Raw genomic sequence first — 13,380 nt, 5'->3', positions numbered from 1 at the left:
AACAGACGCAGCCTTCTAAAGCATGACAGTCCTTGGGCAGAGACCATGATGCAGGGAGGTCTTTGAGGGTGATGAGACTGGAGTTGCTGGGCTGGGTCTGTGCTGTGGTCTGGCTGTGGTATCCAATACTACATGTGGCTATTGCAATTTAAGTTACATGAAATGAAATAAAAAATTCAGTTCCTCCATTGCACTGGCCACACTCCAGGTGCTTAATAGCCACATGTGGCTAGTAGCTTCTGTGCGAGTTAAACATTCCCATCATCGTGGAAAGTTCTACTGGGCAGCACTGGCCTGGATGATCTCTAACGACTCCAAGCTTGGATGCGGGGGTGGGATTAATGTACCGGCTTTGAGACAGAGAGGCTCTCCGGGAGTGAGTTTCCTCATCTGTGAAATGGGGACCATAATCGCACTTCCCTACAGGGCTCTGGTGAGGATTGAGTGAATTGCTGTGTGTTTGGAGCTTAGCACGGGGCCCCCGTATCATCTCTGCTCATGGTAGCCTTGTTATTATTATTCAAGGCTCGCCCCCCACCTCCCACCCCACCCACCATGGGGTGTCCTGTCCACCCTCCTCTGAGCTCTGAGGCTTCTCTACACCCATCTCCCACACTGCTAGGGCAGGCAGGGTTGGCCTGGCCCCCAGCTCCCCTTCCCAGGAACAGTGCCCTTGGGGGGGCCCCACCCTGCAAGGAGCCAGAAGCACAGAGAAGAGCCTTACCGGAGGCCCAGAGATACTGGCACCAGGAGGTCCCACAGGGCCCATGGCTCCTTTCACTCCTGGAGATCCCTGCAGAGGAGGGGCACAAAGGTTCCAGGAGCAGAATTTGAAGCTTGCCACAATCCAGCAGCAGGAGACCTTGGGCAGCTCTCTGGCAGGCAGCACCCAGCTCGCACCACCCCAGTACCACGGCTCTCTGAGGCACTGCAGGCTCAAAGCCCAAGGAGGCAGAGGCTCACCTTGGTACCCTTCTCTCCAGTGGGGCCAGGTGGTCCCCGAGGTCCTGGAAGTCCCTGCAGTTGGAAGCACAGTTAGCCATCCATTATCCTAGAGAGGGCCCTTCCCTGCCAGCTACCTCTAGGCCCAAGGCAGACAGACATACCTGAATGCCAGGCAAACCCTGGGCTCCAGGCTCTCCCTGCAAGGCAGAAAGGGCAGACTGGGCACAGCAGGTCCAAGCCAACCCGTTTCACTGGCCTTGTCCACTGGTTGACCTGGGCTGAGGTGTGGCATCTGCCAGCCCAAACTCAGGAAACCTCCCCAGGGAGATTCTGAGGGCCGGAGAGGCAGGGGTACAAAGCAATGGCAGACCAGGCTGCAGCCCAACCCCTCACCCCAGAGCTGTGGGGGCAGTCAGAGCTGTGAGATCTTTTGGGCAGATGGGAGTGGGCAGCTGGCTATTGGAAGTGTTGGGGGGCTTCAGGCAAAGGGGCAAAGGTAAGGTTGGAGGCTCACCTGGGACCCCTGGACTCCCATTCCTGGAGGCCCTGGCTCTCCCTGAAGAGGCAAAAGGACAAACCCAGGCTTGAAGCTCTCTTCTCACCCTTCACCCACCCACCCCAGCCCCCAGTCCTTCTCCTTCTCCTCAACCATCTCCAACTATACCTTCTCTCTACCCTGTGGCTTGCTTCCATTTCCCACTCCAGGCCACTGCCCCATGTATCTCCCTGCTCCCAACTTCACCCATTCATACCTGTAGACCAGGTATACATACCTGAATCCCCTTCAGTCCTGGAGGCCCTTGAACTCCTGGGAGACCAGGCTTGCCCTAAAAAGCACAAGGTGGCCGATGGAGTCCCTGCAGGGAAAAGGGGGGGCCAGAGGAGAAGGCAAAGACAGGCAGGGTGGGACCAGAACTCACAGGTTTACCAGGCCGGCCCACACCTTCAGGGCCCTGGTCTCCTTTGGGGCCGGGCTTCCCCGGCAGTCCTGCCATGTTGGTCAGCGCCCCCTGCGGGCTGGGGCAGGCAGTGCAACCATCGCCCTGGTCAGAGAAGGTACCATGAGTCAGGGCTGGCAGCCAGGCCAGGAGGAGGCATTGGAAAGTGGGTCTTTAAGCCCTCTGAGAGCTCTGTCCCTCTGCTGATCCCACCTCTGCCTGGGAAATCAAAATAGGCCCCCAACACTCCTGGCTCTTCTCCTCCCTGACTCAGAAAATGGCCGAGACGCCCCCACCCAGTGAGTTCATCCCAGCAATAATTCCGGCATGCATTAGGGCTCACAGCCTGACCCTGCTCCTGACCCCAGTCCTACCCCACAGCTTGATTTATTTTTGCTCATGCAGCAAGTGGTATCCTGCCTGGCTGACCTTTTCTCCTTTCGGCCCCACAGGACCCCGGACCCCAGGCTCTCCTGACAGTCCCGGCTGCCCTGTGGTGCCTGGCATTCCCGGGTCCCCAGGATTCCCAGCATCACCCTGTAAGGAATGAGGTTCAAGGAGGGCTGAGGTGGCCCACTGGGGCCATGTTGCCCTGGATAGGCTGACCCAGGGGTGCTGCTCACCCACATGCCCACCAAGGTTCTCTCACCTTCTGGCCCTTCAGTCCACGCTCTCCAGCCTTGCCCTGAGGAGAAAGCATTCCCAGCATCCACTCATTCATACCAGGCCACCCCCCTAATTGCCCAGTACTGTGTTACCCCCGGGAGAGACAACAGTAAAGAAAATCTTAGTGCAGCATTAGGTTAGAAGAGGAGGATCGAGCCAGACACCCTTTCTGGATGACCCTGGGCAAGTTACTTAACTTCTTCATGCCTCAGTTTCCTCATCTGTCAAATGGGGATAATAAAAATAGTACAGAGCTCTACTCCATGGCAGTTCTTCTGAGGATTGGATGCGCTAACATCAGCAAGACAGTGCTGGGCATGCAGCACGCACTGCTGCTCTTAAAGCAATAATAATAACTGCTGTGGGAACTGCCATGTCCCGAATGCCTATTGTGCACTGCTAAGCACTTCATACACAACACTGCTAAGCTTAACTGCAGGGAAACAGAGGCCCCAAGAAGAGAAGTAAATTGCTCATGTCAGAGAGCTAGTAAAAGACACAGCTGGAATTTGAACCCAGGCCTGCTGTGTCCAGGTTGGTGCTCTTTCCACTGTGCTGTGTCCCAGGATACAGGGCAGAGGCCTGTGAGGCCAGCTCCCTCTGGAGACGGAGGCACGGGCCCCTCCACATACTATCACCTACCCCTCCACTGCACAGAGAACCTGGAACACAGCAAAGAGACCCAGGCAGGATCCCTCCCTTCTTTTCGTGCCCCCTGGTCCCAGAGGCCCTGGTACTCACCGGTTTCCCTGGCAGGCCAAAGCTTGGGGGCCCAGGCTCCCCCTTTTCTCCAGGAGGGCCGGGCAGGGCCATCACTCGGCTGCTCCCACCCTGAAGCTCGGAGAAGGTGAGGCATGGCTCACAGGGCTCCCCCTGCCAAGTAAGGACCCAGGGTTAGGGGGTCCCCAGAACATGGTGCACCAGGGCCAGGCTTGGAATCTGGGGCTGGGGTACAGCCTGTCCCTGACCCGGCACCTCCTGGGCATGGGGTATCTCAGGAGAGACTGAAGGGGAAACGAAGGTCAACAGGGTCTTGACCATCCCACTGAGGAATCAGACTTCCCCTTACTGGCAGCAGGGGAGCCTCAGAAGGTTGGAGGGAGGTAAATGAGCAGGTGTTTGGAAAGCTCACCCTGACTGCAGATTCGGAGAATGTTCCCAGACTCACCTTCTCCCCTTTGACGCCTGCTGGTCCAGCTGGCCCTGGTCGCCCCTACATGATAAAAAGCCACATGTGAGGCCTGGCATCAGTCTGGAACAGCCCAGTTCTGTCACTGTCCCAGCAGTGGGTAGCACCTCCCACCTCGCCTTTCCCCCCTGAGCTGCTGCCATCCAAAACATACTCACTGGACTGCCGACTGGCCCTGCCTCTCCAAAATTACCCTGAAAGCAAAGCAGAGAGCATCAGGGCTAAGTGGGGGGTGGGATGGAGGTGGCAGAGCAACCCCAAACTCAGGACTACAAAAGAACACCCTTGGAACTTCTAAATCAACCCCCTCAATTCCTGGTGAGGGAAACTGAGGCCCAGGGAGGGAAAGGGATTTCTCCAAGGTCACCCAGAGACTCCGCAGCAAGCCAGGGACTGAGGCCATATTTCTGCCTCCATCCTCGCTTCACGGAATCCCAGCCTGCACCCCAGCCCTGACCCAGCACACAAATATCATTAATTCATCTATCCAACAGCTATTCATCGGATGCCCGTTATGCACTGGGCACCGTAATAAGTGCTGGGTGTGCAGCAGGGAACAAGATAGACAAAAATCCCTGATGAAGCTCACATACTTCTGGAAGACAATAAAGACATTAAAAGATAATAGTGACTTTAGATAGTGCTGAGTACTATGAAGGAAGGAAGGTGATGAACTAGAATAAGTGAAAGAGGCCATTTTAGACAGAGAAGTGTTAACCACAATTACTATCAGAAAGATGAGAATAAGGTCAGCCAAAGAATGACTAAGGGGAGGGTAAAGAGGAAAAACTTTCTAGGTAGTGGGAAACCCAAGTACAGAATCCAAGAGGCAGGAGTTGTCTTGGCAGTTTCCAGAATGGACCGTGGGCCACGACAGCCAAGTAAGCAGTGGGAGAAAAGTAGGAGGTGGGCCTGGAAAGGTAAGCAGGGGCCAGATCGTCCAGGGTCTTGGTAGGTAAGACAAAGTCAAATCAGTAGAGGCTTTTAAGCAGGGAAATAACATAATCTGATTTCTTTTTACAAAGCCACATTGGCTACTAGATGCAGAATGGACTGAGAAGAGCTGCAGGGAGAGGCAGGCAGGCTGGAGAGGAGGCTGCTGCAGGTGTCCAGGAGTGAGATGATTGGAACTTCGACCAAGGTAGTAAGAGTGGAGATGCAGAAAGGAGGACAGAGTCGAGAGAGATTTTGTGGGCAGATGGTCAGGATTTACCGATGAACTGGTTGGAGGCGGTGATGAGGAGAAGGGAGGAATCAATGAAGACACCAGGTTTCAGGTTTGAGAAGCTGGAAAAATGCTATTTATTGAGATGGAAAAGACTGGAAGAAAAAGCAGGGGGCAGGGAGAGAGTGCAAAAGCTCCATTGGAGAACCCTAACAAATGTGATTTGCCTGTTGGAGTTGAGTCTGAACATATATTTTGGGTTTTCTCGTGCTTGTTACGTGCACACACACACAACCCTGCATTTAAGTAATGCTGCCTTGTAAGTTCAATGCTGTCATTTGTCTCCAAAGCAATCATAAATACAAATGTTAACACAAGCATGGAAATTGAGCGTCCAGCTGAGCAGAGAAGATTACAGACTCCGGAGCCAGACTTTCTGGGCTCAAATCCCAGTTCGGCACCAGACACCACATGACTTTGGGCAATTTATTCGACCCGTGCCTTTATTTCCTCATCTGTAAAATGGGTCTAGCTGAGTAACTACCCTGTAAGGTTTGGGGAGGATAACACAAGTTAATTCATATGCAAGCACTTGGAACAGTGCCCAGCACATAGGAAGAGGTATCAAAGTGTCAACTATTATTTTCTTATAAGGTGGTGTTGAATGTGTTTGTTTTAAATGATCATTAACTTAAAAATACAACATTAAGGAATGCTCTTGCAAAATGTGAGGGCTCTCAGGAATAAATTCTTTAACCCCAGTGTGCAAATCTCTGATGCATTTATTTCACTGTGAATCTACATCTTTATTTCTTTTCTATATTGTACCCACTCTGTGGCCACAGGCCACCTCCTCCTCTACCTCCCTGAAGGAAGCCCTGTGTCCCCTGATGTCTAACCAGGTCTCACCTTCTCTCCTTTCAGCCCTGTTGGTCCTGGAGCGCCAACTTTCCCCTGAAAACCAACCAAGTCAGAGTCACAGCTTGCTCCCCCAACTCCCACCCCTCCAAGACTCAATGGGCCCAGTGTCCACCAGAAAAAGAAAAGCAAGCTCAGAATTAGGGATCCCACAGTCCTGCAGGTAGCTGGACAGTACCTTCCATTATACCACTAACCGGGGACTTCAAGGTCCTAAGAGGGAGTACCAGAGCAAGCGGCCGGGAGCAGCATGTGGATGAAAGAAGAGGGCCAGCTGCAGGCCCAGGACACCCGCCTCCTGGCTTCCCTCTTTTCCCTTCCCTGACACTCAGGGCCTGAAGATTCAGGAAGGCTGCCAGTGTGGCAAGGAGGGGCTGGGCTGGGCTGGCCTGGGAAGAGACAGTCACTCACCGGAAGACCAGGCAAGCCAAAGCTAGGATAGCCCACATCTCCTTTGTCCTCCGTAAGGGGCCTAAGTTGCTGGGCCCCCACAGCTGAGCTGCAGGACAAGCAGGGCTCCCCCTTGGGATGGAAAAGAAGGGATCAGAAAGACTCCCAGGTAGTCAGGGAAGGACAGCCAGGGGACTGGGTTTCCCTCACCTTCTCTCCTTTGATGCCTTGGATGCCAGGGTCTCCCTGCAGGAAGAACAGGTTTGTGGGCTGAGATTGGATGTGTTGGGGCACCCCAAACTTCTTACCCATATATGAGGATGGTAACATCACCACCAAAAGCCCTTCAAATATCCAGGGGTCCCAAAGGGTTCAAGGCCAGCACCCCAGAGGTAGGGCTCATCAACCACGTAACCAATGGAGAAAATGAAGGCTAAGCCACCCTGCCCGATCACCATTTTGTACCTACCCGGTCACCTTTTTGTCTGACAGTTCCAAGGCCCTCCTGAAAGAGAAGGTCTGTGAGAGAGTGGGATGGATCCAGGCCAGGACTCTTGCCTCAGCCCTATCTGCCACTCATTTTCCTCATCCCCCACCAATATCCACTCCCAGGGACAGGGCACAGCCTCACTCACAATAAGGGTTGGCTCCACCCCAGCTTGCCCAAATGGCATCCTAGAACCTATTCAAGAGCCGTGGAAGGAGCCATGGAAGTTGCCATGGAGATCCGGGGTGGCCCTCTAGCCCAGCCCTAAGCTCTATGGTTCTGTACCCTCTCTCCCCTGGGTAAGAGCTTGGACCCTCTACCCACAATCTCTCTATGACCATGAGAAGTACCCAGCCTCTCTGCCCAATGCTTCTCTATGGTCATGCCCCCAATTTTTCTGTGGGGTCCATTAGTGTCCAATCTGGGCACTCACCTTGGCTGGTGCAGGATCACCAGGTTCCCCCTTGGGCCCTGGCTTTCCAGGTAGTCCCACAAAGTTCTGGATTCCTTCAGGCAGCATCGGACATACTTCACAGGGGTCACCCTAACAGAAGGGAGAGGCCATGAGTGGACAGGGTTGGGCTCAGACCCTGGAGAAGGCAAGGAACCTCATGCCCATTCTGGCTAGAGACCCAGGGACCAGGATTTTATCCCAACATCAAAGTGGACAGCAGGGACACTGGGACAGATTTCTGTTCAATTTATTCATTCATTTAACTTAAGGGTCCTGGACATCCCAAAACTACATCCTCCCAACAGACTATGGAGACTTATTGTGTCCCCATTTTACAGATGGTGAACATGGGCTAATGAAGAGGTAAACTGAACCGCCCATATTCATAAATCATGTGGGTGACAGAGCCGGGACTTGAACCCAGCTGTCCACCTCCCCGGCCAGCCTCTTTATTTAGTGATCTCACTTGCACAGCGCAGGAACAAAGCAGGGGGTGGGGAGCTACCCTGAGGAAGTCCAACTTCCCTGGACCCGGGGCCTTGATGCCCTTTCAACTTCAGAGAGGAGTTCCCACTCTCACCCTCACTCTGGGGCAACCAAACCTGGAACTCACCTTCTCTCCCTTCACCCCTGGCAATCCCGGCTTCCCCTGTTGGAGAAGAAACAGTGGGCATGAGTGCCAGGGCAGAGGGGCCTGGTGTGCTGAGAGAGGACCTGAGGATCCAGCCCCTCCTTCCTCAGAGGGCCCCTGGTAGCAGACCTGGGCATGATGGCTGCCACCCTCTCCCTGCTACATCGGGGTCACTCACAGGTTTCCCACCAGGACCTTCCTTTCCTGGAGTCCCGGAGCTGCCCTGTGGTCAGAAGGAAAGGTTAAGAGAGGGGCACTATGAAACTAGCTCATGTGACCTCAGACCGTTCACCTCCTCCCCGTCTAGCCCTCCACCCGACCACCCCCAGGAGGATAATATTTGCCAAATCTCCCATATCCATTTGGTCCATTTGGTCAACAAATACTCCTTCCCCTTGCTGTCCTTAATGTCTAACCCAAGCTCTTCTGGTTGCAAAAGAAGGGAGAAAATGAGGCTTCTGGGTACAGCAGGTTAGGAGGTGATCAGGCTGACCCCAGAGGAACCACAGCAGACAGACAGACAGACATACATTCACAGAGCTTCCTACTCATCAAGACACAAGACCCTAAAATGAGCTTGGGACCCCAGGTAAGGCCCCTCTGGTCACAGCTAGATGGGGGCTGCCTGTCCCCATGCCTGGAACCCAGGCCAAGGCTCCTAGTCAGCAAGCCCTGGGATGGGGACACATACTACACACCAGGGGACCCGGCCGAGCAGAGCTTAAACTCAGATGACCAAGTTGCCTGCACTTTCCCTGGACATACCTGTGGCCACAGCTGCCCCTGTCCCATTCTTTTCTCTCCTCCTACCAACCGTGAGCCCCGCCTCCCCCCAACATGTCCCCACACCTGTCTGTGCTTACCTTGTCTCCCTTAGGGCCTGCTGGGCCACCTGGATCCCCCTGAGGGTAGAAACATGGTGAAGGGGATGCTTCCCAGGGGCCTCTCACTAGGGTGAAGGCTTCTGGATCTCCTACCTAACCCCCTCCCCAACCAGGAACCCTGGGACAGAGCTCTCCCTTGCCACCAGTCAGGGCAGGTGAGGGCTCTCTGAGGAAAGGACAACAGGTGGGGCAAGGGGCTACTCACTGGAATCCCAGGCAGTCCTACTCCAGGGGGCCCAGGGAGGCCGGGGGGCCCAGGCTCGCCTGCCAGCCCCTCAGGCCCGACAAAGCCAGGGTCGCCCTGGCACAGACATAGGTGGGTATGAGAGTGCTGCCCCCTCCGCTCCACAACCCCACTCTTCACCCCACTCTCCACCCAACTCACCTTCTGCCCTTTGGGCCCCATGATACAGATCTCTCCTGGCCGGCCCTGCGGGGAGGCGGAGGCGGTCAGGATGGACCAAGGCACCTCCCTGAGTTAGCAGCCACCCCAGGAAACAGTGAATACCCACCCACCCCACCCTCACTGTCCCTCCCCAAAACCAGACCCCACCCCAATGCCCCAAGGTCATCAAATGTCAACCTCAGGGCTTTAGAGGTCAAGGAGGAAAACAGGTCCAGTGCTTTTCTGCCCCCCCTTCCTGTGCCTCAGGGGGCACAGCCCCTCCCTTTCTTGTGCCTCTGTTCTCCAATCTGAGCAAAAGGAGGGGTTGGATTTGAATGACTAAACTCCAGCATTCCAAGATCCTAAGTTCCCATGCTGGGGGTTATGATAGGGGAGGGTCCTGAGCACCGTACATCTCGACCCGGCTTCCCCGGTGAGCCCTTGATGCCTCCGTCTCCCCTCTCGCCTTTCTGGCCCTGAGGAAAGAAGTGGCAAAATGACCAGGTTGAGGGAAGGGGCTAGAAAAGCTGGGGCAGCTCTGCCTGAGGAAGAGGCAACCGCCTTCTAGACTTCTGGTCCTGCTTCCCCGAGACTGAATGGCCTCAGTCACCAGGGGAGGAACCACCAAGCCAGCCAGGCCACTGGCTTGGGGAGTCTGTGGCATTTCGCTCTCCATCTGGGTGGGTATTTGGGCAAGGCAGGATGATTGGGAGGGACAGGGTAGAAGGAGGGGACTGCCAACTCCACTGGTCCCAGGATGCTGGTCTCCCAGGAAGACTTTGGACGCCACCTCCTCCTGGCTATAGGACCGCCCCACCCCATCCCCAAAGATCTCCCTGGCACCTGCCCCTCCAAATCTAGGCCTACCTTCTGGCCTGTTGAGCCCGGGAGTCCTGAAGGTCCCTTAGGTGAGTAAGGAGACACAAAAGAAAGGGTGAAGAAAGAAGAGTGAGGGTGGGCTAGGAGCACGCCATCCCTGCCCTATCCCTGGCCCCACACTCACCAAGGCTCCTGACTCCCCCTTTTCTCCCTTCAGGCCTTCTGCACACTGAACAGGGAGATAAGGTGATGAGAGGGGCCCAGCCCCCTCTCCATGGACCCCTGAGGGCACAGGCCCCTTCCCATCCTGGCCTGAAATGGGCCTCACCTCCAGGTCTTACCTGAAGCGGGGCATCCGGCGAGATTCGGACACAGTCATTGCCCTGGGAACAGGGAACAGAGGATCAGGAAGGGGTGGGCCTCCCAGGGGAGTCACCCGAACCTGCTTTGGGTGGGTAAGCCCAGGAATCCCTTAATCCCAGATATCCCTGGAATATAGGTGCTTCCATACACACTAACCCCTAGTAAGACCCCTCAAACTCTTATCCCCCATCCAGGGCAGGCTGAAGGCTCCCAGCTGGGATGCTGGGGTGATGGCTCCTCAACCCACCCCACACCGGGCAGGGGGCATGGCTGGGTGCTTACCCGTGCTCCCTTCTCGCCCTTGGGGCCTGAGGGACCAGGCAGACCCCGCTCGCCTTTTCCTCCCTGTGAGGGGGACAGAACCAGAGCTGGGACCAGAGGGGCACATGGGAGCTTGAGGAAGCGTCCCCCCTTCCCTGCCCCATCTTCTCCACCCACCCGGCACACATGGGTGTGTAAATGTGCACAATGCGGGCCATCCCCAGGCCCCGCCCACTCCCCCTCCAGGCACACAGCATATGGATTCCATATGCATTCCTCCACATGCCCCCCAGCCCCTACAAGGGCTATATTTGGCAAAATTAGTCTCATGCACTGGTATCTCTTCCCCCACACCCATACCCAAGCACACCAGCTCACACACAGCACACCCCAGGGCACATGGACGCACACGCATGGACACACACATGTGGGATGGCAGAAACCCACAATGCTGAGTGTCCAGCTGTCCAACTTCAAATCCTGCCTCCATATTTGCAAGCGTGTGACTTAGGTCAAGCCAAATCACTCTCTGAGCCTCAGTTTTCGCTTCAGCAGAATGGGTGTGAGGTCAGCATTGGGCTCGAGGGGTTGTGGTAGGGATGAAGCATGATGCTGCATGTAAAGTGCTCGGCACTGAGCTGGCACGCTAAGCCCCAACGTGACAGCAGCTCCAATAACTATATCACATACCTCCAGCACTCAGAAGACACAGCCTCGTGTTTACACACCTGCCGCTGACCCCACCACTTGCAAGCTCTGTGGCCCCATCCACAAGTTTGTGCTCACTTCTCCAGTGAGTCACACTTGTGCAAAGGCATTCACGCAAACAGTGCCCCAGATGCATCTAGCCATGCAACCAACCACACAATCACTCTGACACACCCAGTCACGCATACCTGCATAGCTGGACCTCAGTTTCCCCCTGCAGTAATATAGTACCCACCCCGCAAAGGGCTTGCAGGGGTTCAAATAGGTAATAGATGCTGCAAGTGTATGGCCCAGGGCCTGAGATACAGTAGATCCTTTGGAAAGGGCAGCCTTGAACATCCTTGCATGCACACAAGCCCCTGCTCTCTCTAACAGTAACACACCTAATACTGCCCCACCAGCCATACACAGTTTCAAGTAGCCCTGATAAAAATACACAGCCATAGGGTCACATCTTAGTGTGGGCTGGGGCTATTGAAGAGGGCAGGAGTGCTCTCCCCACCTGGGACTCACCTTGGAGCCAGAGAGACCAAGCGTGACCTGAGGGGACAGAGGAGGGAGGATCTCAAGGAGGAAGAAGGACACCCATAGCCCAAAGAGGGCAAGCAGTTTAGCCAGGGTCACAGAACATGGCGGCAGGACTCAAATCCCAGCCCCTGCTCTGCCTGCCAGGCTGACCAGAATGCTGACTTTATTTCCTAAGGCTGTAAAATTTGCAGAGGAATCTCATCCACCTCCTCTAACCTTTAGCTGTCTCCACTCCCCAGTTGCTAGGATAACATGGCTTCTCAGTCGCCATGGTAACCCCTCCACCTGGGATTTGGTGCGGAGCTGGATGGAAAAGGGGTAGGCAGAAGTGGGGGATGTCTCCCAAGGTCAGGGGCCTTGGACCTGAAAAGAGCTGGATTTGTGCCTTTTGTGGGCCAACATGGCATGGCAACTCAGAACGTCAGGCTGTGGGAAAGTAATGACTCATGCCTCCCATGGGAGAGGCACAGTTGGGTTACAGCTAGGCTTTCACAGTGCCCCTCTGCCCTGCTTTCTGGATGCCAGAGGGAGGCTGGGCCAGGGCCAGCTGGAGGGGGACAGGAAGGGGTTCTGCTTAGACCCCGAGCCAACATCTGGTTTTGGGGGCCAAAGCTGATCTGAGTAGCCCAGAGCCAGGTCTTCTCCATCTCTAGGCCTCCAAGATGACCCATGAAAACTTCTAAGCAGAGCAGGCCCGAGACCTTGTGGGGAATGCAAAGCAGGCATCAGTAGCCAAGGTCCTGCTCCTGCCTGGCACCTCCCTACCCCCAACTCCATCCTGGATCCCAACCCACGGTCCAGAAAACGGGGTGTGGGTCTGCCTTCCTTGGCAGCGATGGAGTAGGGGTCAAGCCCAACTCTGAAGGATGGACAGGGAGGACATGTGAAAGGGCACAAAGATCCCCTTGTCCTCAACCAAGAGGCTGCCCACCCAACCTCTAGGCAACGCCCACTCCCAAGCCCTGCCTGCTCAGATGCCCCAGGCCCTACCCACCCCACGCCACACACCCTCCATTCACTCACATTGCTTTCGCGGGCACCATGGACACAAGGTGGGCACTGAAATGGAAGAACAGGGCCAGGATATCAATTTTGAGCCTGCAGGGTCAGCCCTCCCTGCCCCTTTTCTCCCCCATGTACACCAAGCCCAAGGAACATCACATGTGCTCTGGAAGGAATGTGAGGAGAGCATGAAGATCAGACACATTAAGCCAGTCTCGCCCCACCGACTCCCACCAGTACAGACCCAAAGCCATGTTTCAGATGAGCAAACTGGAGCCCAGAGAAGAAGAGCAGTGGGCCCAGGTCACAGAGTGTCAGGGGTGGATTGAGACTCAGAATCCAGTGGTTCCATGTCCAAGGCTTGGGTTCTCCCCATAACATCCGTGGCCATTTCTGCCAACTCAGCAGGAGTGTCCAGAGCTACCCCCCATTCAGGAGAGGCAGTGGGCAGATGGGGCCCCCCTGGAATTCCCTGGGTTCCCAAAGAATGCTGGCAGCTAATAGCCATCCAGCCACCCCCGTGTCCAGGCGCCAGAGCTCCAAAGCCTTGTTCAATGAGTTCAGGCTGGCACCTCCTCAATTGAGCCCTTTTTGCCAGTCTAGACAGGAGTCTTACCTCATCTGCTGCTGCCTCCTGATGGGCCTAG

The 13,380-nt window shown here is 55.4% G+C and overlaps 1 protein-coding gene across 1 annotated transcript in view; it reads right to left on the bottom strand.

The window, feature by feature from the left end:
* Positions 1–13,380, bottom strand: part of COL16A1 (collagen type XVI alpha 1 chain) — a 51,277-nt gene that overhangs the window by 29,591 nt on the left and 8,306 nt on the right. The window contains exons 10-38 of the mRNA XM_077150510.1: positions 13,350–13,376; positions 12,755–12,790; positions 11,717–11,743; positions 10,517–10,579; positions 10,213–10,254; positions 10,056–10,100; positions 9,920–9,955; positions 9,466–9,528; positions 9,053–9,097; positions 8,873–8,968; positions 8,647–8,685; positions 7,962–8,006; positions 7,766–7,801; positions 7,132–7,242; positions 6,681–6,716; positions 6,422–6,457; positions 6,233–6,343; positions 5,813–5,857; positions 3,897–3,932; positions 3,718–3,762; positions 3,291–3,422; positions 2,533–2,568; positions 2,313–2,420; positions 1,866–1,988; positions 1,719–1,772; positions 1,460–1,501; positions 1,107–1,142; positions 964–1,017; positions 725–793 (exon numbers count right to left, since the gene is read on the bottom strand). Coding sequence (XP_077006625.1) covers positions 725–793; positions 964–1,017; positions 1,107–1,142; positions 1,460–1,501; positions 1,719–1,772; positions 1,866–1,988; positions 2,313–2,420; positions 2,533–2,568; positions 3,291–3,422; positions 3,718–3,762; positions 3,897–3,932; positions 5,813–5,857; positions 6,233–6,343; positions 6,422–6,457; positions 6,681–6,716; positions 7,132–7,242; positions 7,766–7,801; positions 7,962–8,006; positions 8,647–8,685; positions 8,873–8,968; positions 9,053–9,097; positions 9,466–9,528; positions 9,920–9,955; positions 10,056–10,100; positions 10,213–10,254; positions 10,517–10,579; positions 11,717–11,743; positions 12,755–12,790; positions 13,350–13,376 — 1,674 coding nt within the window. The remainder of the gene's footprint in view (positions 1–724; positions 794–963; positions 1,018–1,106; positions 1,143–1,459; positions 1,502–1,718; positions 1,773–1,865; positions 1,989–2,312; positions 2,421–2,532; positions 2,569–3,290; positions 3,423–3,717; positions 3,763–3,896; positions 3,933–5,812; positions 5,858–6,232; positions 6,344–6,421; positions 6,458–6,680; positions 6,717–7,131; positions 7,243–7,765; positions 7,802–7,961; positions 8,007–8,646; positions 8,686–8,872; positions 8,969–9,052; positions 9,098–9,465; positions 9,529–9,919; positions 9,956–10,055; positions 10,101–10,212; positions 10,255–10,516; positions 10,580–11,716; positions 11,744–12,754; positions 12,791–13,349; positions 13,377–13,380) is intronic.

Source organism: Tamandua tetradactyla, chromosome 2 (assembly GCF_023851605.1).
Source record: "Tamandua tetradactyla isolate mTamTet1 chromosome 2, mTamTet1.pri, whole genome shotgun sequence".
Lineage (NCBI taxonomy): Eukaryota > Metazoa > Chordata > Mammalia > Pilosa > Myrmecophagidae > Tamandua > Tamandua tetradactyla.
This window is presented reverse-complemented; position numbering and strand designations above follow the sequence as displayed.